This window comes from Euleptes europaea, chromosome 20, assembly GCF_029931775.1.
Source record: "Euleptes europaea isolate rEulEur1 chromosome 20, rEulEur1.hap1, whole genome shotgun sequence".
Lineage (NCBI taxonomy): Eukaryota > Metazoa > Chordata > Lepidosauria > Squamata > Sphaerodactylidae > Euleptes > Euleptes europaea.
Window position 1 is genome coordinate 5,505,001 of NC_079331.1, and position 25,504 is coordinate 5,530,504.

Here is a 25,504-nt window from a genome sequence, read left to right on the forward strand (position 1 = left end):
TTTTTCTTAAGCTGGCTAATTTTTGCTCCGCCGATCCCAACGCACACAGAGACACCACAAATCCTCAATATCATAAATTGGCAAAAACGGATTTTAAAGGTATAGTTAACGAACTATAGTTCAATGTGATTTTTAATCAATGATTATAATAACAGATTTTTATATACTGTCATAACACTTTGCCGGAGGTCCAAGGGTGCACAGTGGTGGGTGTGGGATTAGGGCACTATAGGTTTTTTAAAAAGAGGTTATTATTATTATTATTATTGTATGTCTTATTATAAAAAAGCAATAAAAAAATCAAAAAAAAATCCTCAACATCTCCTGCATCTAAAGATATTCCAGACCCCATGACACAGCTTACACAGGGTGGAAAGAAAGGCGCATGATAAATAGCAGTGTCCTTCTCCCCACCCTCCCCCCCAGTTCTCGTTTATCTAGTAATGCAGAGGTCTTCCGATTGAATGCCCCCCCTCTGCAATTTAACCCTTTCCTTCCCGACAGCTTGCCTACTCAAACTTGGCTCCCTATTGCTTTCCTCCCCTACAGAGATGAAAGAAAACTATAATCAAGCGAACATAAGGAAAGCCCTGCTGGATCAGACCGAGGCCCATCAAGTCCAGCAGTCTGTTCACACAATGGCCAACCAGGGGCCTCCAGGAAGCCCACAAACAAGACAACTGCAGCAGCATCGTCCCGCCTGTGTTTCACAGCACCTAATACAATGGGCATGCTCCTCTGATCCTGGAGAGAATAGGGATGCATCATGACCAGTAGCCATTTTGACTAGTAGCCATGGATAGCCATCTCCTCCGTGAACATGTCCACTCCGCTCTTAAAGCCTTCCAAGTTGGCAGCCATCACCACATCCTGGGGCAGGGAGTTCCACAATTTAACACTTGGCTCATCTTAAGTATTTCCCTACAATCAGGGAGCCTCATAGGTTACTTCCTCTGTTTTAGATGGTGAATTCCACTAAGAGGTTAACTGGAGCCGCTTTGACCTTAAACTGAAAGTGGGGAGCAAAATGACGCTCTCCCTGTCCAAGACACTGGGGTCTCTGAATGACCCCAAGTGTGAATGCTTTACCATAATTACAATGGCCACAAACTCATTCTACCTCAGGCCCCACATCTGTAACGCGGGGGAGAACAGTACCGTCCTACCTTATAGGGCTGTGGTAATCTTCACAACGTAACATAAGCGATGAGCTCTGGTCACAAACTCTCTCACAGTTGTGTTTGTGGGGGGGAGAAGAGGTAAGGGGAGAAAGGGAAGCCCCCACCTCTGGCCATACTCACGGCTCCATAGCGAATCTCCAGAATACAGATCCCAAGACCCCCTCACGCGGCGAAAACGAATCAAGTTTCCCCCGTTCTTACTGATGGCAGAGTAGATGTAGTCTCCTGTAAAGCAGGGAAGGGGGGGGGGAATTAGGTGGTGGAGGAGGAGGAAAGTGCCGTCAAGTCAACAGCTGAGTCATGGCAACCCGGTAGGGTTTTCAAGGCAAGAGACTGAACTACGGTGGTTTGCCATTGCCTGCCTCTGAATCACAACCTTGGACTTCCTTGGGGACCTCCCATCCAAACACTAACCAGGGCTGACCCTGCTTAGCTCCCAAGGTCTGATGAGATCAGGCTAGCCTGGGCCATGCAGGTCAGGACACAACTAGGAGCTAGGGTTGCCAGGTCTCTCTTCGCCACTGTCAGGAGGTTTTTGGGGTGGAGCCTGAGGAGGGCAGGGTTTGGGGAGGGGAGGGGCTTCAACGCCATAGAGTCCAATGGCCAAAGCAGCCCTTTTCTCCAGGTGAACTGATCCCTATCGGCTGGAGATCAGTTGTAATAGCAGATCTCCAGCTAGTACCTGGAGGTTGGCAACCCTATTAGGAGCTTAGAGGAAACCTGAGCTTGTTAGATAGTTTCTGGGACCCCACAGAGGAGAAGATCCCTAGGAGTGGCAAAAACTTTAGAGGTCACGCATTACTGGGTGCCAACATCTTCGAAGCGCACACGCATACCGTAAAAAAGGACGAAGGAATTTTGCTCAAGGTAATGGGGGGCCAGTCCCCTGGCTTCAATTCCTGGCTCTTTCTTCCTGTCTACCTGCAGGGAGAAAAAAAGGCAGTAGTGATGAGTAGATATGTCCAAGGAATGTTCCACCTAGCCTCAAAAGGGTGAAAATAGAGGTGGCAACACCTTCCTCTTCACACCCAAGCCTCCCACCCCCCTACACCAAGGGTCCCCAAACTTTTTAAGCCTGCAGGCTTAAAATAATCGCCACAGCTTAACTTCAGTAACAGAGTGCGGATCCTTGTGTTGTGGTGGTAGCTGCTGCCGAAGCAACATGGAAATTAAATCGCCAATAGTCAATTGCCACACCAACTCTTAGGTGGGATCTTGTGATGATCATTACGGAGGGGCATGCCTTGTTGGCTTGTCGCAGCAAAATTCGACAGGGATCTAGCGATACCTTAAAGATGAACAACATTTTATTCCAGCGTAAGGACCGGGAACTCACTTGTACACATGAACACATGAAGCTGCCTTCTACTGAATCAGACCCTCGGTCCATCCAAGTCAGTATTGTCTACTCAGACCGGCAGCGGCTCTCCAGGGTCTCAGGCAGAGGTCTTTCACATCACCTACTTGCCTAGTCCCTTTAGCTGGAGATGCCGGGGATTGAACCTGGGACCTTCTGCATGCCAAGCAGATGCTCTGCCACTGAGCCACAGCCCCCTGTATCTGAAGTAGCAAGTCCTAATCCATGAAAATGCACGTAGGAATAAAATGTTGTCAGTCTTTAAAGTGCTTCAAGACCCCGATTTAATTCTTCCTAGGTTGGGGTTTCTCAAAGAGAGATGTGCTTTCTCAAAGGTCTTCTTTTTCTTGACCTCGGACCGCTTCAAAAAGGAACGGAAACAGATGCACAGCTCCCAACTTCCAGGATGGAGGCCTCAGATCAGCCGCCAGAAGTATCAATATTTGCAAGAACCAGCGCTCAGCAGCCAAAAACCAGGCTCCATCACATACCCAGTTCCAACAGGCTGGAGAGCAGGCGTTGGTCCCGCAAACAAGCAGCTTCCCTTCATAGTTCGCCACAAGCGTGAGATAGTTCTGGGCATGTTTCTGGGGGGATAAAAGCAAAAGGAAGGAAGGTGAAGATGAGGGGCGAGAAACTCCCACAAACAGCAAAGCCACTTCTAAGGACTGTTGACTCCGGCCGCTGACCTTGCAAAACCCAGACCCAGAAGAGCCGCCCACACTTGGCCTGGAGCCCAGCTGATAATCGCAGGGAGCCTGGGGTTGAAGAGACAACGGCAGCGTCCCACGGTGTGGGAACAAAGGACGATTTGCAAGGTTTTAAAAAAGACTTGGGTAACAGTTTGGAAGTACTCTGACTGGTAGGAGCTCTCCAGGATCACAGGTGGAGAAAGGTCTCTCTCAACACCAGCGACGTGAGAGTTTTTTACGATGACAGTTGCAAGGAATGAACTGGGGAACCTTCTGCTTGAAAGAGATCGAGTCCCCAGCCCACCCTAGGGTTGCCAGGTCCCTCTTCGCCACCTTTGCAGGAGGTTTTTGGGGTGGAGCCTGAGGAGGGTGGGGTTTGGGGAGGGGAGGGACTTCGATGCCATAGAGTCCAATTGCTGTAGTGGCCATTTTCTCCAGGGGAACTGGTCTCTGTCGGCTGGAGATCACTTGTAATAGCAGGAGATCTCCAGCTAGTACCTGGAGGTTGGCAGCCCCGCCCCACCCCGTTGAGTAACTACGGCCATTTATGCACGGCCGTTTTCTTGCAGTCACCCCACCGACTACTTCAGGGCTTTGATTTATGTTTTTCATTTTTCCGACTATCAGAGGTCGCCTCGCTCTCCCTGCTTGTTTCTGCACATTTCCCCCACGTTTTCTGGATGCTGGCTAAACACAAATCCAGAAAACGCGGCCAAAAGAGTGAGCCAACATCTGACGGTCAAAAAATGCCCCAAAGTAGTCAGCGGGGTGACCGCGAGGAGACAGCCGTGCATAAATGCCTTATAGGTATTATTCCAAACTTACCGAATTTTCACAGTTGGACTCTGTTATGTTGAAAGGTTCCTGAAAGAGAAAGAACCACACTGTTAATTCTGGTTTCTATCTATATCCACTGAATGCCACCCATCCACCACAAAAAAGCTACAAAAAAATGATATAGCCCGATCGCTGTCTAATAAGAGACAGTATTCACACACACACAAACCAAACTTGTAGCTTAGGAAGGTATAATGGAGGTTTAAGAAAAACCTCTCATTGGGCATAACAGTGAACGAGTGTCAAATTTAAACAGAATTCCACATTTGAGGATCCAAACAAATTAAAATGCAATTTTGAGGTCTGAATTTAGAATTATAGAATCATAGATTTAGATTTAGATTTAGAAAACAGATTTAGAAACAGATTTAGAATTATAGAATCATAGAGTTGGAAGCAGAAGAAATCTATTCCCCGAAGGAATAGGATCTGTGTGATTGTAAATGTATGTATGTGGTTGTTTTTTTCTTGTTAAAAAAATAATAAAATATCTTGGGGGAAAAGAAAAGAGTTGGAAGGGACCACCAGGGTCATCCAGTCCAACCCTCTGCACAATGCAGGAAATTCACAACTACCTCCCCCTCCCACACCCCAGTGACCCCTACTCCACGCCCAGAAGATTTGGATGGCTGAATTTGGTCCCCGGTTTCCCTTACCACGTAGTGTTCGGACGTTTCAAAATCATAGTAGTAAAGCTTGTTCATGGCGCCCACAAAGACCGAAGAAGTCCCGTTTTTATGGTAGAGCGTCACATGTGCCTCTGTGGTGTTGAATAGGAATCGTTTCTCTCCTATAAAAACACAAAAGGAAGGGAAATACAGTACCAGGTCATTCCCAAAAGGAATACCCATTCCCAAAAGGGGTTTTCATGCATTCTGTGTACAGAAACCAACATGTTGCAATTCAGTGGCATTTCTGCACTAATTCTCCGCTTAGATCAAGAGTGAAGACTTGGTGGCCAAAAAATACACACTGAAAAGAGCCCATCTTAATAGGAAGCACTCTTCAGTTGCTTCGTCATCATGAATGATCCTCTTCTGGACATCTTCCAGCTCCGAAATACAGTTATATAAGTCATTGTGGTCAGGGGGGCTGGCACTGACCCAATGCCCTCCATGGTTTCTCTTACACTCCCAATCGAACTAGGGTTGCCAACCTCCAGGTACTAGCCGGAGATCTCCTGCTATTACAACTGATCGCCAGCCAATAGAGATCAGTTCACCTGGAGATAGGGTTGCCAGGTCCCTCTTCGCGGGAGGTTTTTGGGGTGGAGCCTAAGGAGGGTGAGGTTTGGGGAGGGAGGGACTTCAATGCCATAGAGATCTCCAGCTAGTACCTGAAGGTTGGCAACCCTAGTTCGATTGGGAGTGTAAGAGAAACCATGGAGGGCATTGGGTCAGTGCCCGCCCCCCTGACCACAATGACTTATATAACTGTGAAGGAGGGCTGGCATCAATCCAGGGCCACCCATAGTTTCTCTTACACTCCCAATCGAACGGTACAAGGGAAGTTTGTGCTGAGTTTTCCACCGCTTTGGCGAGAACGAAACAGCGCTATAGAAACTGAAGGCAAAGCATCACACACCACACCTTCGAAGTCACTCACTTCTGTATTCTCGAGACTCTGGAGGCCGTGATATCACTGCTCTAAGGTGTAAGTGTGGCGATACCTCTTCCCTGAGGTCCTATGAGTCACTGTTTATTATAGAGAGAGGGAATCCTCATGCGATGACTCAGTACGCCGCTAATCACATCCCGCGCGGCTTCACAACCCTCCTTGCTGGTGCCCAGAAGCACAGTGATAGACACACACCGATGGGCCGAGACGCACCTTTTCCATGCTTCCGATTTGTTGATGCAATTGATGCCAAACCTCCATGGGATTGTGAGCCCGGGTGCCAAGACCGGTGTGCGGCAGAATCTTTGCTGCAACAAACAGGAGGCTAGCGGCACGTTAAAAACCAAAATGTTCCTTTTTGCAGAATGACCTGTGGGCTTAGGGTTGCCAACCTCCAGGTACTAGCTGGAGATCTCCTGCTATTACAACTGATCTCCAATCGATAGAAATCAGTTTCCTCCCTGGAGAAAATAGCTGCTTTGGAGGTAGGGTTGCCAACCCCCAGGTAGGAGCTGGAGATCTCCTGCTATTTCAACTGATCTCCAGCCAATAGAGATTAGTTCACCTGGAGAAAATGGCTGCTTTGGCAATTGGACTCTATGGCGTTGAAGTCCCTCTCCTCCCCTAACCCCACCTTCCTCAGGCTCCACCCCAAAAAACTCCCGCCGGTGGCGAAGACGGATCTGGCAACCCTATTTAGAGGGCTGTAGAATCTGCCCTCCAAAGCAGCTATTTTCTCCAGGGGGGAAACTGATCTCTATAACGTGGACACCAAGTCTAATTCCAGGAGATCTCCAGGCCACACCTGGAGGCTGGCAACCCTACTGTGGAGCTTCCTGCCCTCCCCAAATTCAGAGCCATAGATTTTGATTTTATTTTCTCAATAGCAGCCTTTGTCCTGAGCAACTGAGCATAGCAGGGGAGGGGCAGGGATGAAGTCACCCTTCCTTATCCATGGGCAGAAAAGATAAACGATATCTCTCCTCCATCTGCACAAGGGCCACACTGCACAAAACATTTCAGCAGAATGCACCACCTTATTAGAGAAGAGAAACTGCTTTTATTAGAGAAAAGAAACTACTTTTACAGTACTGGAAATACTTTTTGTGGTTTCGTACCCATCCACAAGCAGCCAGCCCTGTTCACTTCCCCGCAGTTCTAGAGATCTTTTCATACATGCTGGTTCTTTTATTTTTTTAATTCACTGCCAACCAGCATCCTTGCCTCGTGACTAGGGTTGCCAACCTCCAGGTAGTAGCTGGAGATCTCCTGCTATTACAACTGATCCCCAGCTGATGGAGATCTGTTCACCTGGAGAAAATGGCTGCTTTGGCAATTGGACTCTATGGTGTTGAAGTCCCTCCCCTTCCCAAACCCCGCCCTCCTCAGGCTCCGCCCCCAAAATCTCCAGGTATTTCCCAACCTGGAGCTGGCAACCCTACCCGTGGCACGTGTTAATCTAGTAAGCCCAAGGAATTCAAATGCATGCATTCCATCAGACCACTTTCCTAATGTGCAAAACGCCAAAAGGAGTTAATGTGCGGTTTCGTGTGATACAATAGCAGCGTTGTGCCGGTCAGCTGACATGTTTGAACAAAACGGCCCAGTCACATCCTTTCCAGCCTGGGGCCAGCGTGGTTTTGAGCCCGCCCATGCCGACTTAACCACACGGCCGTGGGCTGCTGAACTAAGTGCACCCTGCCCACGCCAGTGTGGTTAAGTCTATTTTGTGCTCAGCGGAGCCATGTGCTGAAGTCAGCACCAGAGGTTTGGCAAGCCTGAACACCACTATGGGTAGAAGGGCAGGAGAAGGGGAAGGGTGAGACAGCGTTTCGAGCCATTCCAGCCTTCCCTTGAGTCCAATGGCCAAAGCGGCGATTTTCTCCAGGTGAACCGATTTCTATTGGCTGGAGATCAGTTGTAACAGCGGGAGATCTCCAGCTAGTACCTGGAGGCTGGCAACCCTACTACCCTCTACAACAAAACAAAAAAGACAGTTGAATGCCCAGTTTAATACCAAATGTTTAATACCAAATTGTCTTTCATCGAAGAACTTGTCTTTGCAATATGGTGTTCTTTGCAAAATTAGCCTCTGACTTGCTGCCCGCAAACAAGCACACTCTTTTTTTTATACAAGGAAGGGATTGTTTTCAAAAGATGTTTGTCCACGCAGAAAAGGAAAACAGTCTCCTGGCTGAACATGTTTTCTTTGGGCCTCAAAGATACCCCGGCTTGGTATGCAGTTTGGTTTCGAGACAAACTGTGCAAGGTCGCCCTCCCAAATAATAAATTCCTCCGTGCTCTGAGCGAAGCAAAAATAACTTATCCTTGGAGGAAATGTTTCTTACCCGTTGATCTGAACGTCAAATAGATTTTGTGGCTGTTCAGTCCTATATCCTGCACCATTGCATGGATGAAAACAAGAACACTTGGGTACATATAAAATCCCTGTGGCTCTAATTATCACTCTGATCATTAGGGTTGCCAGGTCCCTCTTTGTCACCGGCAGGAGGTTTTTGGGGTGGAGCCTGAGGAAGGTGGGGTTTGGGGAGGGGAGGGGCTTCAATGCCATAGAGTCCAATGGCCAAAGCAGCCTTTTTCTCCAGGGGAACTGATCGCTATCGGCTGGAGATCAGTTGTAATAGCAGATCTCCAGCTAGAACCTAGAGGCTGGCAACCCTACTGACCATTGTATTGCTGCAGTGACTTATCCTGCAGGAGGTAGGGTTGCCAATCTCCAGGTAGTAGCTGGAGATCTCCTGCTGTTACAACTGATCTCCAACCGATAGAGATCAGTTCACCTGGAGAAAATGGCTGCTTTGGTCATTGGACTCTATGGCATTGAAGTCCTTGGTAAATAGACACCACTGGAGAATAGCCATATGACTTTCGAGCAGGATGAGGCCACGTTTCAAATGCTGTTGAGTCTCAGAATATTCCTGTTTTGATTTTGTCTTGTGTAAAGCTAACTAGCAAGTCTTGGGTAGGAGGATTCCCGTACCGTTAATAGTAGCGGAGACTGCTATTTGCGGTTCATTATGCCAGAAGAAGGCAAAGAACCTTGAGGCAAAAAAGGGGGGAAAAGATCCAGCAGGAAACCCTTAAATAAGAGTCCAGGCAAGTAGCTCAGAGGAAGAGGTAAACATAATTCAAGATAAAAATGTTTATAAATCAGAGATCGCAGGGGTCATCTTTGCATCTTTGGCCAGAACAGCCTACGTAGGGTCCACGCAATGCCCTTTGTACAAACCCCGTGGCAGCCTCAAAGTTGAGGACTGTATTATCTGAACACTGTGTACTTTGTGGGCGGGGAGGACACTGAAGATACTGTAATCTGAAGAGGAGGGAAACAAACTTTACAAAGACAGAAGCGTGTAGGTAGCAGCCAAGAATCCATCGAAAGACTTAGAAGGGGATGTTTCATTTTAGGATTCTTACATACGAGGTTGTGTCTGGGCCAAAGTTTTTGCGTAGAGGAAGAATTAGGATTGCTATTGTAAATTTAGGGGAGGGCGTGGCTCAGTTTGAAGAGCCTCTGCTTCGCATGCAGAAAGTCCCAGGTTCGATCCCCGGCATCTCCAGTTAAAGGGACTGGGCAAGTAGGTGATGTGAAAGACCCCTGCCTGAGACCCTGGAGAGCCGCTGCCGGTCTGAGTAGACGATACTGGCTTTGATGGACTGAGGGTCTGATTCTGTATAAGGCTGCTTCATGTCTTCATGTCGTGTCTTCAACTTTACCCCCCTTCCATCCGTTCATTTGAACATGGCGCTCCCAGTCAGGCAGAGAGCACCAAGCTTATGCACACCTGTACCCATGTAGGCTGTCCATGTGATCGAGAACTCTACTTTTTGGGGACAATAATGCAGAGAACTCCATCCTTGTCTTATGATTGCCAACCTCCAGGTGGAGGCTGGAGATTTCCCGGTATCACAACTGATCTCCAGGCGACAAAGATCACTTCAGCTGGAGAAAATGGCTGCTTTGGAAGGTGGACTTTATGATATTATACCCCATTCAAGTCCCTCCCATCCTCAAACCCTGCCCTCCTCAGGCTCCACCCCCAAAAACTCCAGGTTTCCCCCAACCTGGAGCTGGCAACCCTACCCTGTGTACATGTGTATGCATGTAGGTTGTAAGGCCCATTTCATTGAGTATATGTCAGTCGGAGTGTGGAACCTGTTGTCATTCTTCCCCTGGATGCCATCTCCCGGTTGGGAAATTCATGAAGATTTTTGGGGGGTGGACCTCTCTGTCCACCACAGAGGGAACAACCGCTTCCACAGCTGATATCAGAGGTTAAGAATAGCTAGCCTGGACCATCCAGATCAGGGCCCACAATAATTAAACCAGTTTAAAACAGGTTTCCCTTGAAAGCAAGTGTAGGCATTTGTCGAACCCCGGCTGAATCCTGGAACCGTTCCCACCCCCTGCAGGTATGAGCTGGAGAGAAAGAGAACAGGAAAAGTGACCTAATCTGGAACAGGGCACCTTTTCAACTACTGAAGGGAATTGTCCGACATCCCGATGAGCGCTTCACCTGCGGGGAAAACCAATTACTTTGTACATGGGTTCCTGTTTAAGCGTTTTACTCTTTCCCCGCAAACGCTCCAGAAAAGCAGGCGCCACGATGAACTAAAGCCGACCACGCAAGTCCAGGGCTGCGGATTCTGCAAGAAGTCAGATAGCGTTTTGGACGGGCAAACAATATTTTGTATTGTGCTACAGAACAGGGTTTTAAATATGGGGGAGCGAACCTCCAAGGCCAAAGGGCTAAATGCAGCTGCAGAACAAAGCACCCCATTGTCTTTATGGGAACAAGCCACAGCGTTGACGTCTTGCCGCGTTTCGGTTTCTTTCAGCCCTTGTGTTGTGTTGTGTTAAATTGTATTCCGTAGCTGGCAACTTCCCAGGTCCTCCAAGGCCACATCTAACATACCATTCCACTAAAAGTTCATAGCTTCTCAGTGATTATAGCATTCCTTACCCTTTTTCATTTTTACTCTGGCATCCCCTAAAATAGTTTTGGTTTATAATTTTATTATTAAAGGTCTCAGGGTGAAAGCTGGCAGCCACTTGCAGCTGCCGTTCAAACAGACAACTCTCATCCCGTCCTTAAAACTGCAGGCCTGATGCCGCCGCGATTTGCCCCGGGACTGTGCAGGAAGAGAGGGTGTTTAACCCTTCGACTTCCACATGGTACTGCTATCCAAAATCGGTCTCCCCGGTTTGTTAGTATTTTAAAAGGGCGGGATAGGTCTTTTAAAACAAGGCTTTGTTTCCTACAGGAGTTTTTGAAGGTAGGTTGGTAGAAGGAGAGTGCCAGCGTGGCGTAGTGGTTAAGAGCGGTGGTTTGGAGCGGTGGAGTCTGATCTGGAGAACAGGGTTCGATTCCCCCACTCCTCCACATGAGCGGCGGAGGCTGATCTGGTGAGCAGGATTTGTTTCCTCGTTCCTACACACAAAGCCAGCTGGGTGACCTTGGGCAAGTCTCTCTCAGCCCCACCTACTTCACAGGGTGTCTGTTGTGAGGAGGGGAAGGGAAGGGGATTTTAAGCCGGTTTGAGTCTCCCTTAAGTGGTAGAGAAAGACAGCAAATAAAAACCAACTCTTCTTCTTCTAATGTTTAGGGTTGCCAGCTCTGGGTTGGGAAATATCTGGAGATTTGGGGGGGATGGAGCTTGCGGAGGGTGGGATTGGGGAGGGACCTCATTGGTATATAATGCCATAGACCCCAGCCTCCAACGCAGCCACTTTTTCCAGGGGGACTGATCTTGGTTGTCTTGAGACAATAGCAGGAGCTCTGCAGGTGACAGCTGGAGGTTGGCAACCCTACTAATGTTCCCTCTCAACTATCTTCTCCTTTATCCCCCTCCCCACCCACCTTGTTTTTCTTCTCTGCTAAGCTTAATTCTAGGCTTGGAAACCAGATTAGAAGGGAGTGACCATAAGAGAACGTGTTTAAATTAAAAATGGGGGGGGGAGCAGGAGACAACTGGTGGGTGTAAGAAAAGGAAGTCCAACCACATCGCCCTCCCGCATACTTATTATCTCCTACAAATCCACCTTCCAGCTTAGAATTCTGAATTTTTTTAATTGTTTGTTTTATTTTAAGTAATAAAAATTTAAATTTTTTTTTTTAAGTATAGATTTTTGAAGGCTGTTATGTGACTCACAAAATTATGGCTAGAAGACAGATCAACTTTGAAGTTGTCCCCGAGACCACCAGTTATGATAATTACTACGTCTGCTGTGTGAATAAAAGCAAGCAGAGACCTGACTGTAAGACCGAGCCCCTGAATCAGAACCAGCTAACGTTACTCCAAGGGGAAAAGGAAGAGAGACTCATTGGAAACGGAGAAATTCATCTTTCTTCCAGAAGACCTCTAAATAGATCATACATGATTCAGCATCACTACGGACCTGTTTTATTTAAAGAAACGGCGTTTCCACCACAAAACTTAAACTCAGCTGTCCTCCTGAGACATAGACCGCACGTCCTGAAAAGCTCAGCAGTTTTGTTTTGTTTTTAAAGTTTTGCGCTCGGGATGCATATAGTTCAGCTGCATGCACATTTTAAGTAGGGTTGCCAAATCCAGGCTGGGAAACTCCTGGGGGTTTGGGGATGGAGCCTGGGGAGGACAGGGAGTGGGGCACAGTGCCACAAAGTCCACCCTTCAAAGCAGCCATTTTCTCCAGGAGAACTGATCTCTGTAGTCTGGAGATGAGATGTAATTCTGGCAAATCCCCAGGTCCCACCTGGAGGCTGGCAACCCTAAGTTGAAAGGACCAGGCAGTAGGTGGGGTTGCCAGGTCCCTCTTCTCCATCGGTGGGAGTTTTTTTTGGGGGCGGAGCCTGGGGTGGGCAGGGTTTGGGGAGGGGAGGGGACTTCAATGCCATAGAGTCCAATTGCCAAAGCGGCCATTTTCTCCAGGGGAACTGATCTCTATCAGCTGGAGATCAGTTGTAAAAGCGGGAGATCTCCAGCTGGTACCTGGAGGTTGGCAACCCTAGCAGTAGGTGATAGGAAAGACCTCTGCCTGAGATCCCGGAGAGCCACTGCCAGTCTGAGGAGACAGTACTGACCATGATGGACCAATGCTCTGATTCAGCAAAAGACAGCTTCACGTGTGTTACTACAGCACAGAGGACTAGGGCTGTGCCGTAACCGTGGCTATTCAGAGCAAGAGGAAGGGGAAGGGCCATAGCTCAGTGGTAGGGCACCTACTTGGCATGCAGAAGGGCCCAGGTTCAATCCCCTGCATCTCCAGGGCCGTGCCCGTGGCTATTCAGAGCAAGAGGAAGGGGAAGGGCCATAGCTCAATGGTAGAGCACCTGCTTGGCATGCAGAAGGGCCCAGGTTCAATCCCCTGCATCTCCAGTTAAAGGGACTGGGCAAGGAGGTGATAGGAAAGACCTCTGCCTGAGACCCTGGAGAGCCGCTGCCGGTCTGAGTAGACAATACTGACTTTGATGGACCGAGGGCCTGATTCAGTAGAGGGCAGCTTCATGTGTTCAAGAGCTTAGGAGGACAGACGTGTGCCGAGCGATCAGCAACTATGTTTGGAGAAGTGATGCTTCCCCCTTTAGTCAGCAAGGAAGAAGTCCGCTGCGCTGGAAGGAGAAGCAAATAGTATATACGAAATGAAAACACTGCTTGCGGGGGACGGGGAAGACTGGAACTTCTTGAGGGAAGTTCACAAGGGTAAGAGCCACTTTGGAGAAGCCCGTGCAACAAAGAGGGAATCTAGCATCGACACCCCGGGACTTTTCCCAGTGGCCTTAACAGTCAATTCTCCCCTGCATTGAAGGAAATGCCCACCAGTTTCCGTTCAAGCCTTCCCCCAGTTTTGTCTTCCTGGAACTTCATTCCAGCCCTGCTCTCCTCCATCCATCTCCTGTGATAATTTATTTATTTGTGACATCTTTAGCGTGCCTTTCTCGGACAAAGGACTCAAGGCGGGCAGCAGCTTTACATGAAAGTTCAACAGAGGCATCGGCAGCAAACAAAACGAAACCGCATAATTCAAATAGCAACGGCCACGCCGAGCCCTGGATTCTCGGCCTCCTACACAGGTTATCAGAAAACCACAAGCCAAAATAATACACCACGCCTTGCCTCCCATTTTTAACATGCCTTGGATGGGTGGTATCACCAGGTGGGGTTGCCCACCTCCAGATGGCACCTGGAGATCTCCCGCTATCATAATTGATCTCCGGACTATCAAGACGAGTTGACCTGGGGAAAATGACAGCTTTGGAGGGTGGACTGTATGGCATTATGTTCTGCTGAAGTCTCTCCCCTCCTCAAACCCCATCTTCCCCAGGCTCCGCCCCCAACATCTCCAGGTATCTCCCAACCCAGACCTGGCAACCCCAGGTAGGGGCTATGATGACTCCAGACTAGAACTCTATATTGCATAGAGAGACCCAGCGTGGTGTAGTGGTTAAGAGCAGTGGTTTGGAGCGGTGGCCTCTGATCTGGAGAATCGGGTTTGATTCCCCACTTGGACGCTAATCTGGTGAACTGGATTTGTTTCCCCACTTCTACCCATGAAGCCAGCTGGGTGATCATGGGCTAGTCACAGCTCTCTTAGAGCTCTCTCAGCCCCACCTACCTCACAGGGTGTTTGTTGTGGGGAGGGGAAGGGAAGGGAAGGTGATTGTAAGCCGGTTTGATTCTTCCTTAAGTGATACAGAAAGTTGGCATATAAAAACCAACCCTTCTTCAGCCGCCAAGAGCAAAAGGCAGAGCTCTTTATTATCCTCGTTATTACAATGATTTAACTTTGGAATTTTATTTACATATTGATGCTTCATTTCCCCTTCTCAATAAGGATCAAAAGTGGCTTACAATGTCATTTCCTCCTCCTGTATTTTATCCTCCCAACAACCCTGTGAGGTAGGGCCGGCAGAAAAGAAGGTGACTGGCCCCAGGTCAACCAGCAAGCTTCTACGGCAGAGCGGGGATTTGAACCTGGGGCTTCCAGTTCTTAGTCTGACACTCTAACCACTACGCCATGCCGGCTCGATCAGTACCATACTTCCCAGAATTGGCTTTATTGTGTGTGTGTGTTTTAGTCTATCTTGTTTGAGGTTGACACCCCAGCTTTGTTGCCGCCTGTGCAAATTAGACCGATCCCCGTGCTTCAGAGAGAGTTTGGGGCCATGAGAAAGGGAAAACAGCAAAAATGTCACTTGGATCAAGATTAAGGAATAAGGTGTCAGGGCCCGAAAGCCACAGACAGACACCTTACAGGTTTTACAGGTTCAGAGTTTTCATTACCTGGGTGCTTCGTTTGCCTACGTGATACTCAAAAACGGCATTTATTTGTAACTACTCTGAAAATACCGTAAACCAAACTGTTGGGGGTTTTGCGAGAGGGGAGGGAGAGGGGAGGGAGGGGAGGTGGCATGGTATAGCCCCATCTCATCAGGTCTTGGAAGCTAAGCAGGGTCAGTACTTGGAAGGGAGACCACCAAGGAAGGCTCTGCAGAGGAAGGCAATGGCAAACCACCTCTGCTTAATCACTTGCCTTGAAAGCCCCTCGCTGGGGTCACCATAAATTGGAAGCTAAGCAGGGTCTGTTCTTGGAAGGGAGCCCTCACATGAAGCTGCCTCATACTGAATCAGACCCTCGGTCCATCAAAGTCAGTATTGTCTGCTCAGACCGGCAGCGGCTCTCCAGGGTCTCAGGCAGAGGTCTTTCACATCACCTACTTGCCTAGTCCCTTTAACTGGAGATGCCGGGGGATTGAGCCTGGGACCTTCTGCATGCCAAGCAGATGCTCTACCACTGAGCCGTGGCCTATCCCCATGAAGCTGCCTTCTACTGAATCAGACCCTTGGTCCATCAAAGCCAGTATTGTCTACTCCGACCAGCAGCGGCTCTCCAGGGTCTCAGGGAGGGTTCTTTCACATCACCGACTTGCCTAGTCCCTTTAACTGGAGATGCCGGGGATTGAACCTGGGACCTTCTGCATGCCAAGCAGAAGGTTCTCTGGGAGGCACAAAACATGGCAGCTGCTCCCTATGTTTTGCATGTGCCTCATGGGACTTGCTCACGGGGTCACCATGACACCCTATATCCAAGGGAGACTCTGCAGAGGAAGGCAATGGCAAAACCACCTCTGCTTCTCACTTGCCTCAAAAGCCTCTTGCTGGGGTCGCCAGAAATCGGCGACTCGAGGGTACTTTACACACCCGCACAAGGGAGAGGGGAAGAGATTTCTCCCTCCTTGCACTGGGTTGCCAGTTGTCATTTACAGATTGCAGTAACTTATTACGGGGCCTGGCCAAAGCTTTTTAAGCGCCTAACCAGGGGGTTCCCCAGCCACAACTGCAAAGGAAACGAATACAGATTACCTGCTATGTCTGAAACAGAAGACTCCCAAGGGGAGACGTTTCTTAATTAACTCCCCAAACTATCTTTTTGTTGAACTGCGTTTACCCTTTTGGGGAAATGACATAACAAAGGGTTATCTTTTTTTCCAGGCAGGCATAAAAAGCAGCTGGGGGTGGGATTTTCAGTAAGAAAAAAGGTACGAAGGGAAAGGGTTTTACAATAACCCCTCTCCTTCCACCCTGGACTTAGCATCCTCAGAAGTTGCAGGGTGTTTTATTTTTTAGCATCCCAATGAAGAATTGCACATCAGGTGTGTGTTTGCTTCATGGAAGCCCCATGGCAGAGGCAGGGATTATAAAATAATGCCTTGGGGGGTTGCTTTTGGGGGGGGGATCCTTCTCAGGCAAGATACTGCTGTAACCCTTCTCTCATTTCTCCATCCACTACGTGCATTTTGGTACATTTATTTATACATATATGCACTTTACTTCCCAGCTGGGCCTCAAACCGGCTTAGAACATCACTCCTCTGTTTTTTTCACAACAACCCTGTGAGGTAGGTTAGGCTCAAGGTCTGTGACTGGCTCAACGTCACCAAGCGAACTTCCACAGTAGAAGTAGGGATTCGAAGCCAGGTTTCCCAGGATCCCAGCCCAACACTCCATCTGCTACGCCTTGCTGGTTCTAAATTGATGGGGGGGGGGATTACCATAGGCTATCTGCGAATGCCAGAGGGAGAGGATAAATCAGCACATCAGAGCCCTGGGGCTGGTCCAGACATGTCCTCTGAATTCCAGTCAACTGTGCCAAGAGAGATGCCTTCTAGGAACATGCTCTTCTGCGGAGGTGGAGATAGAGCTGGCCAGTTCTAGAAGATCCGTACAAAATGGCTTTCTGGTCCAGTTCCCAGGATCAGTCTGTTCTTCCCATCAGTCACCACCCAAGACTCATCTTCCTACCCTTTTCTGTAACCAGCATCCCAATAAGGCTGCTTAAGTGCTTAGGCTGTTTTGAGAGTCTTGCATCAGGCTGCAGAGGAATGAGAAGAGAACCAATCGAGAAAGCCTTGAGTAATCCAAGCCCTGACCTGGGTGGCCCAGGCTAGCTCGATCTTGTCTGATCTTAGAAGCTAAGCAGGGTCAGCCCTGGTTGCTACTTGGATGGGAGACCACCAAGGAAGTCCAGGGTTGCTATGCAGAATGGATGGGAGACCACCAAGGAAGTCCAGGGTTGCTATGGTTTGCCAGTGGCAAACCACCTCTGGACGTCTCTTGCCTTGAAAACCTTCCAAGGTCGGCATAAGTTGGCTGCAACTTGGTGGCCTTTTCCACCACAACCAGTGCAAGCAATTTCTTGCAAGGCCAAAGAGAAGCAGAACCGAACAGCAACCGCAACCACCAAAAAACGGTGCTCTCTTCAGCTAACGCACGTATGCTGCCCCAGCCGCTGGACTTTGCCTTTCTCCCTTGACCCTAGACATCACCTACTTGCCTGGTCCCTTTGACTGGAGACGCCGAGGATGGAACCTGGGGCCTTATGCGTGCCAAGCAGATGCTCTACCACTGAGCTAGGGTCTCAAGCGGAGGTCTTTCACACCACCTACTACCTGCTTATTTCCACTGGAGATGCCGGGGATTGAACCTGGGACCTTCTGCATGCCAAGCTCCTCAGCCTGAGACCCTGGAGAGCCATGAAGAGGGACCTTCTGTGTGCCAAGCGGATGCTCTACCACCGAGCTCTTCTTCACAGCTCTCAAGGGTCTCCGGCAGAGGCCTTTCCCATCACCTACTCGCCTGGTCGCCCTGACCTGGATGGCCCAGGCTAGCCTGATCTCATCAGATCTCAGAAGCTAAGCAGGGTCAGCCCTGGTTAGTATTGGGATGGGAGACCCCCAAGGAATACCAGGGTCGCTACGCGAACCACCTCTGAATGCCTCTTGACGTGGAAACCCTCTGGGGCCACCCAATTTTAATAAGCGTTCTCTTTTCAGCATCACTCAATCTGCCATCCAGTGGTGGGAACCTTGTGTTCTCATCCACCTAGAGGCAACTCTCAAAACAGGGATTTTTAACTTCAGATAGCACCAAGATGGCCCAGGCTAGCCTGATCTCGTCAGATCTCAGAAGCTAAGCAGGTTAGTATTGGGATGGGAGACCCCCAAGGAAGACCAGGGTTGCTGTAAAGAGGACGGCACTGGCAAACCACTCTGTTAGTCTCTTGCCATGAAAACCCCAGAAAGGGGTCACCATGGGCCATTTATTCATGGAAGGTTTTGCATTGGATTTGCCACTCTTTAGATGCACTTTCCCCCCACCCGTATTCTCAAAACTCAACGATAAGCCGCCATGCCGAGTTTTGAGAAGTCAGACGGGGAATATGTGCTTCTATAGAGTGACAAATCCAATGCAAAACCTTCCATGAATAAATGGCCCCATAAGTCGCCTGCGACTTGATGGCACTTGACACACTCACCCGCCTGGTCCCTTTGTCTGGAGATGCCAGGGGTTGAACCTGGGACCTCCCGCGTATCGAGCAGATGCTCTCCCACTGAGCCCTGTGCCGCACAGGGCTGCACTGTGTGGGGGGGGGGGGGGGAGCGAGCCCCAGCCTTCCAGCTCCGCCTGCCCCGGAGAGCTCCCTCCTCGCGAGGAGGCGCCCCGGGAAGCCCAGCCGACCCCCGGCGCGCATCCCTGCCCCTGCTCACCTGCCGGGGCGGCGCGGATCCTGGGGCTGGTCCTGCGAGGCGCCGCCTGGAGGAGCGGCAGCTGGCTGGACCACAGAGCCCCCAGCAGCAGCAGCAGCATCCTCCTCCTTTCCCCGCCGTCGAAAGCGCTCCGTGGCTTCGGCAGGGCTGGGCTGGAGCATCTTAAGGAGGCGGAGAGGTGGGCGGGGCGGGGCGGGCCCCCCCTTTCCCTGACGCTCCCCCAGGTAGGGAAAGCCCTCCTGGCCCCTTGGCGCACAGGTAGCAGCAGAGGCAGGGGAGGCGGAGTGTGAAGTCTCTGGAAACTGACTTATGAATTAATAGTGCTACCACTGAGAGCACTGGCTCCCAACCGGGGGTCATTTCGAGAATGAAATTCAGGTCCGCAGAAACCAAGTTATCAACCCATAATAAATTAAGATTTTCAATTAAAAGTTCTCGGTTGGATTGGCTTGGGACCTAGGGATGCGGGACCTGGGCACACACACCCGGAATCGCAGCTCCTCTTTCCACTACAGAGAGAGATCCGTTCCCCCGGAGAAGAGGGATGCTTTGCAGGGCAGGCTTTATGGCAGGGAACACGCGGAGCTCAGACCCTTGGTCCATCAAAGTCAGTATTGTCTACCCAGACCGGCAGTGGATCTCCAGGGTCTCAGGCAGAGGTCTTTCACATCACCTACTTGCCCAGTCCCTTTAGCTGGAGATGCCGGGGATTGAACCTGGGACCTTCTGCATGCCAAGCAAAGCCTCAACCACTAAGCCAGGGTCTCAGATCAAGGTCTCTCCCATCACCTAGTCCCTGCCACTTTTAACTGGGGATGCCGGGGATTGAACCTGGGACCTTCTGCATGCCAAGCAGAGGCTCTACCACTGAGCCAGGGTCTCTCAGTCTCTTCGGACTGATTTCAAAAGCTGATTTTAAAATAAACAGATAAAAATTGTTAGCCAGCTAGAAGCAAAAGCTGATTTAAAATAAACAGATAGCAATTGTTAGCTGGGCAGAACCGGTGCTCTAACTTGCCTCGTGATCCCCAGCGTTCTCATCTTGATTATGGCTTTCCTTGGCTGGGTTTCCGTACTATTTTAGGCATTAATTACGCTAATGCAGTTTCTTTTCCACCTGAAGACGTCTTCTGCCGGGAAGAGAGGTCGATTTTTTACATGCTACGCTGGTGTCATAAGCGTAGGAGACCGCACGGGGGAATGAAGCTGGCAATTAAAAACCTGCATTTTGCATTTCGCTTTTGCAATTCCACGCCATCTCTGTAGGCTAAGCTATTAAAATTCTTTGGAAGCTTGGGGGGGGGTATTGGCAGGTGGGGGGGAATAATGAAGGCTAATAGGTCCAAGACTCCCTGAAGACAAGAAGTTTTGACTCGGGGCATCTCTTCCTTCATTTTATCCTCACAACAGCCCTGCGATGTAGGATGACTGGAGAGAGAGAATTAAACAAGAGACTTAGATTTCTTTATTCGCCACTATATCTAATAGTTCTACAGGTGCCACTTCTTAGAAACTTTCATGGGTTCTTCCTATGATGTTTTATGATACTATAACCTTTTTACTGCCGGGGTTTTCAATAAGGGGGGAATTCCCCCCAGGGGGGAATTTTAGGGTTCGGGGGGGGGGGGGAGAATTTGGACCACTGTTCAGCAAAGTGTGATGTCCTGTAGATTATGTACAATCTGTAAAATTGTAGTGTTTTTTTGTTTTTTTTAGCAGCATTGTCTACTCTGTCAACGACTCCCCAGGATCTCAGGCAGAGATCTTTCTCATCCGCTACAGCCTGGTCTTTTCATCTGGAGATGCCGGGGATTGAACCTGGGACCTTCTGCATGCAAAGCAGAGGCTCTTCCACTGAGCCACAGCCCCCCTCCCCTTAGCAATTCACCTAGGGTTACCAGATATGGAAAAATTATCCATTCGAACCTTTCCCCATCACTTCTACTAAAACTCTCTTGCATGAAATTGGCAGGATATTCCACCTCCCCCCACCCCCAAGAGCAGAGAATAGGAAGCTGATGCAGAGGTCCTCTTTTTGCGGGATCCAACGTCAGCTGAATCTTTGCTTCCTTTTCATAACGTTTTAGCTCAGCATTCAAGACAACCCTGCCCTTGGTGGATTTAGGGAAACGGTGAGCTCAGTGCATTTCTTTTCACTATGGTTGGCCCTGGCAGTAAATGGCATGTTGTTGTTAGGGGTTTTTGGCAAGGTTTTAGGCACCCTCAGGAAAAGAGCTCCGTAAACATCACTTTTCTGAGCAAAGAGCCGGTCATCGTATGGGAGGCCAAAAGAAGGAGGTTAAAACGGGCAGCGGCTCCGAAGATCCACACCCAAGGTCGGTGTGAAGGAGTTCAAACTAATTTCCAAGAACATCTGGCTGACCTACCCTACCTTCTCATTGGTGCCAGGAAGGGTGGACATGGAAAATAAAACGTTTCCTACTGACACATGGAACAGAGCTGACATATGTTATGAGCAAAATATCACATAGTCAGGTGTTTCTACGGTTGCCAACCTCTAGGTACTAGCTGTAGATCCCCCGCTATTACAACTGATCTTCGGCCGATAGAGATCAGCTCACCTGGAGAAAATGGCTGCTTTGGCAATTGGGATCAATGGCATTGAAGTCCCTCCCCTCCCCAAACCCCGCCCTTCTCAGGTTCCACCCCAAAAACCTCCCGCCGGTGGTAAAGAGGGACCTGGCAACCCTAGATATTTCAAACGGCCCCAGGTCTGAATCCTGTCTATGTCATGGTAGTCAAAAACAGTAAAAGGCCCTTCCTAACACTCTAGGGTTGTCAACCTCCAGGTACTAGCTGGAGATCTCCCGCTATTACAACTGATCTCCAGCCGATAGAGATCAGTTCACCTGGAAAAAATGGCCGCTTTGGCAATTAGACTCTATGGCATTGAAGTCCCTCCCCTCTCCTAACCCCGTCCCCTTCAGGCTCCGCCCAAAAAACCTCCCGCCGGTGGCGAAGAGGGACCTGGCAACCATATAACACTCTTGAGTGCCTTCAAACAAGGGAAGTTCTCACCTTTACCAAACTTTTCTATTCCAACAAGGAAAAGTGCAGGTATATGATTTTACACTGCGACTTTCTTACAGGGTCCCCATTTAGATAAGGTGTACTTAAAATGTGAACCTTCAGCTTGCTATATTTTTTGGGGGGGGCAGACTTCTGCCCCACTTTTAAATCTGGACGGCCCCACTGCCAGCAACCTGCAATGTTATTTTGTTCTGTTAATTGTACAAGCCGGGCTGAATATTAATAAACTTTTTTTTAAAAACTGTACTCACGTCTTTCCAAACTCTGCAAATTTATGGAAAAGTCTGGCATAGCTGGTATGCCAGATGTTTCAGGCTTCAGCAGTAGAAATACAGCTTCTGGAAGCTCACACCGTTCCAATAGCCCTCCTTTTGGCTTGGGTCAAGGATGCAACTGAACCTGTTAATGGCGTTTCCCCCCTCCACCTATCATTTCCTATTCTCCAATTCTGCCCTCAAGGTCAATACCGAGGACATCCTGGAAACGGTCCTCTCAAAACTGCAGGAAGTGGAGTCTAAAATCTGGAAAACCACCTAGTGCATTTTTAAATTTGTCATTGTGTATTCTACCCATGTCATTTCTAAAGAAAACAGCATGTGTCAGAGGCCTGGAAGTTTACACTACCGATTGTCTGTTTGCGGGACAGAAGGCTTGTGAATTCTGACCATGCCTCAGGGTTTTTTACGGACCTGAGAGCCGGCCAAAGCGGGTCTACTCAGAAGCAAGCCCCATTTTATTCAACAGGGCTTACTCCCAGGACGGTGTTCTTAGGATCGTGGCCCTATCCTGCCCAGTTCTGGAATAAACGCAGACGTCACAATTGCACAAATGTTATTTTAGCCCACGCTGGCAATTATTTCCAGGTCGGAAAATTAGAAGTTGGCCTTGTGCAAGATTCTTTTTTCAAATATACAGAGATTGCACGCCACCAATTTCCTGTAGTTAAACACGCACAAACACTAAGACAAGTCTGTTAGCGTTGGACTTTCAAACCTGATCTACAAGTTTATAGAGATTCATCTTCTCTTTCCCAATAGTTTACTTCTTTAAAAAGGCTAAAAACCTGCTTTAGTTATATTCTCCAACATGAAAACGCTTCCTAAACCTATGGAGGCCAGTTGGAGACTCACAAGGATATGCCAAATACATTCTGAACATGCTCAGAGGTAGTTTTTCCAGGTCTGAGTTAAAGAACAGCTAACAGCACTAGTCTTAACGGACTTCAGCGTAAACAGTTCCCAAATTTCACACCCACCCACCTTTCCAGGCTGGTGTTTGGTTTCTTCGCTAGAACAACCGTAGATTACTCAGCTAAGCTATTTCTCATTTTCCTAAAATATTTTAAATTGCTCCAGAGGTTTGAGGTCATACCATATGTGACTGTAAGAACCTTTATGAGTTCCCCTTGAAAGCAAACATTGCATGACCGAATTTGATTTGCTGTTTTCCCCGTACCACATCAGCAGTGGAAGCTTGAGCAGAGCTTCAGCCTTCAACAGCTTCTTGACTTCAATGGACACCATGCGTTATGTGCCATCAAGTCATTTCTGTCTGACGGTGACCCTATGAATTAACAACTTCTAAAACATCCCCCTGTACCTGGATGGGGCAGACTAGCCCATTCTCATCAGGTCTCAGAAACTAAGCAGGGGTTGGCCCTGGTTAGTATTTGGATGGGAGACCAACAAGGAAGTCCAGTTGCTACACAGAGCCAAGCAACGGCACACCAACTCTGAATGTGTCTGCTGCCTTCAACTTTTCCTAGCATTACTGTCTTTTTCCAGAGAGCTCTGCCTTCTCACTAAGTGACCAAAGTACCATAGCTTCAGTTTAGTCATTTTAGCTTCTAGGGAAAAGTTCAGGGTTGAGTTGATCTAGAACCCACTGATTTGCCTTTTTGGTGGCCCACAGGATATGTAAAATTCTCCTCCAACACCATATTTCAAATGAAGCAATGTTCTTTAGAAGGTTATAATTCTGTTTACGATTGCATGGCTAGCCAATGACTGATAATAGTTTCCGTAGGGTGGGGAGCGTCTTACTTCACCGTTTATTATTGATGTGTTTTTGTAGAAGCGCACCCGTTTTGATTAGCGTTGCTACATTTTCCCCCAGAAAACTGAAGTAGAAAATTGGCAGGGCAAATCTGCGAGTGGGTGTCCAAATGATGCCCTTAAGAAAAATGCATCTGTGGTTATGTAATGTTCTGAGCGTTACCGTACATGGTGAACCAACTCCTTTTAATTGCAAACAAGCGCAGGGCTACCAAAGGTTTTTGAACAAGTGCTCATAGCATCGTAAAGAGAATTGAATCTGAAATAAGGTTTGGACACCCTCCTTGGAAAGGTTCCAAAGCAAATACAATTTCTGTACTTCCCTTACGAATTGGGTTTTCTAACTATACAAAAAAAATGCATGTCTATATATGCATGATGAAGATTCAGAAGCTGGAAGGAGTCTTCAGCGCCTTTTCTTAGGTGAAGTCGCAAATGCCTTAATTCGCTTTTAAAAGGTATAGGTAGTCCCCTGTGCAAGCACCGGGTCATTCCTGACCCATGGGGTGACGTCAAATCCCGAGGTTTACTAGGCGGACGACGTTTACGGGGTGGTTTGCCAGTGCCTTCCCCAGTCATCTATACTATACCCCCAGCGAGCTGGGTACTTGTTTTACCCGCCTCGGAAGGAGGGAAGGCCTGAGTCAACCTTGAACCGGCTGCCTGAAACCGACTCCCGTCGGGATCGAACTCAGGTCCCAGGTCGTGAGCAGAGCATTCGACTGCAGTACTGCAGCTTACCGCTCTGAGCCACGGGGCTCTTTTAATTTGCTTTAACAGGTACTTAAAAGAAGTCCTCTTCTCTGTCTTGTGTTCTGGTAGGGCCGGATTGCAATGCTGCAGCAAGTGCGCCCCCTCCTGGTGCAAAATATCTTTCCCAGTAGGCATCTTTTTTGAGCCTGTGGGGCACCTTTGGGATTCTGACACAGGTTGTTTTAGCCTGGCAGTTTCACCTGGGGCTCAAAGGTCGCCCGTCCCACACTCTTCTGTAGCGAATGCTTAAAAAGCCACGCACCGGCACAATCACCAGCTCCTGGCGGGTCCCCGCCCCTTGAAACACTGCTTAGTAACTGGCTGTGGTGCTTACTGTGAGAGAAACATCCAGTCCCCTTCTCCCCCACCCCCCGCAGAAACCCAAATGAAGAAGAGTTGGTTTTTATATGCCGACTTTCTCTACCACTTAAGGGAGACTCAAACCGACTTACAATCGCCTTCCCTTCCCCTCCCCACAACAGACACCCTGCGAGGTAGGTGGGGCGGAGAGAGCGCTAACAGAGCTGTAACTTGCCCAGGGTCACCCAGCTGGCTTCGTGTGGAGGAGTGGGGAATCAAACCCGGTTCTCCAGATCAGACTCCCCCGCTGTTAACCACTACATCAGGTTGGCTCAAGGGGAATTTCAAAATCCGGACACCCTGGTCTCAACCCAACACTATAACTCCTGCAGTATGATTCTGTATCGATGACCCACATTTAACCCCAACCTGGGACCTGCTTTTTAACATTTTAAGCATAGCTAGAATAAATATTTTTTTAAATACTACTTATCCAGATTTGTCATTCTCTTTTCCTTACCCCACCTTTCTCCTACAAAGATAGTTGTGGTACCACTGTCTAAACCCACCAGGTTAGGAAACCCGATACTCTACAGCACCTAGAAATGGCTTAG

General features: G+C 48.9%; 1 protein-coding gene across 1 annotated transcript in view; it reads right to left on the reverse strand.

Annotated features, from left to right (window-relative positions):
• SEMA7A (semaphorin 7A (John Milton Hagen blood group)) overlaps positions 1-18,893 on the reverse strand; it is a 31,223-nt gene extending 12,330 nt beyond the window's left edge. The window contains exons 1-8 of the mRNA XM_056866048.1: positions 18,733-18,893; positions 8,686-8,744; positions 4,724-4,857; positions 4,056-4,094; positions 3,228-3,296; positions 3,030-3,125; positions 2,018-2,102; positions 1,302-1,406 (exon numbers count right to left, since the gene is read on the reverse strand). Coding sequence (XP_056722026.1) covers positions 1,302-1,406; positions 2,018-2,102; positions 3,030-3,125; positions 3,228-3,296; positions 4,056-4,094; positions 4,724-4,857; positions 8,686-8,744; positions 18,733-18,893 — 748 coding nt within the window. The remainder of the gene's footprint in view (positions 1-1,301; positions 1,407-2,017; positions 2,103-3,029; positions 3,126-3,227; positions 3,297-4,055; positions 4,095-4,723; positions 4,858-8,685; positions 8,745-18,732) is intronic.
• Positions 18,894-25,504: the final 6,611 nt, after the last annotated feature.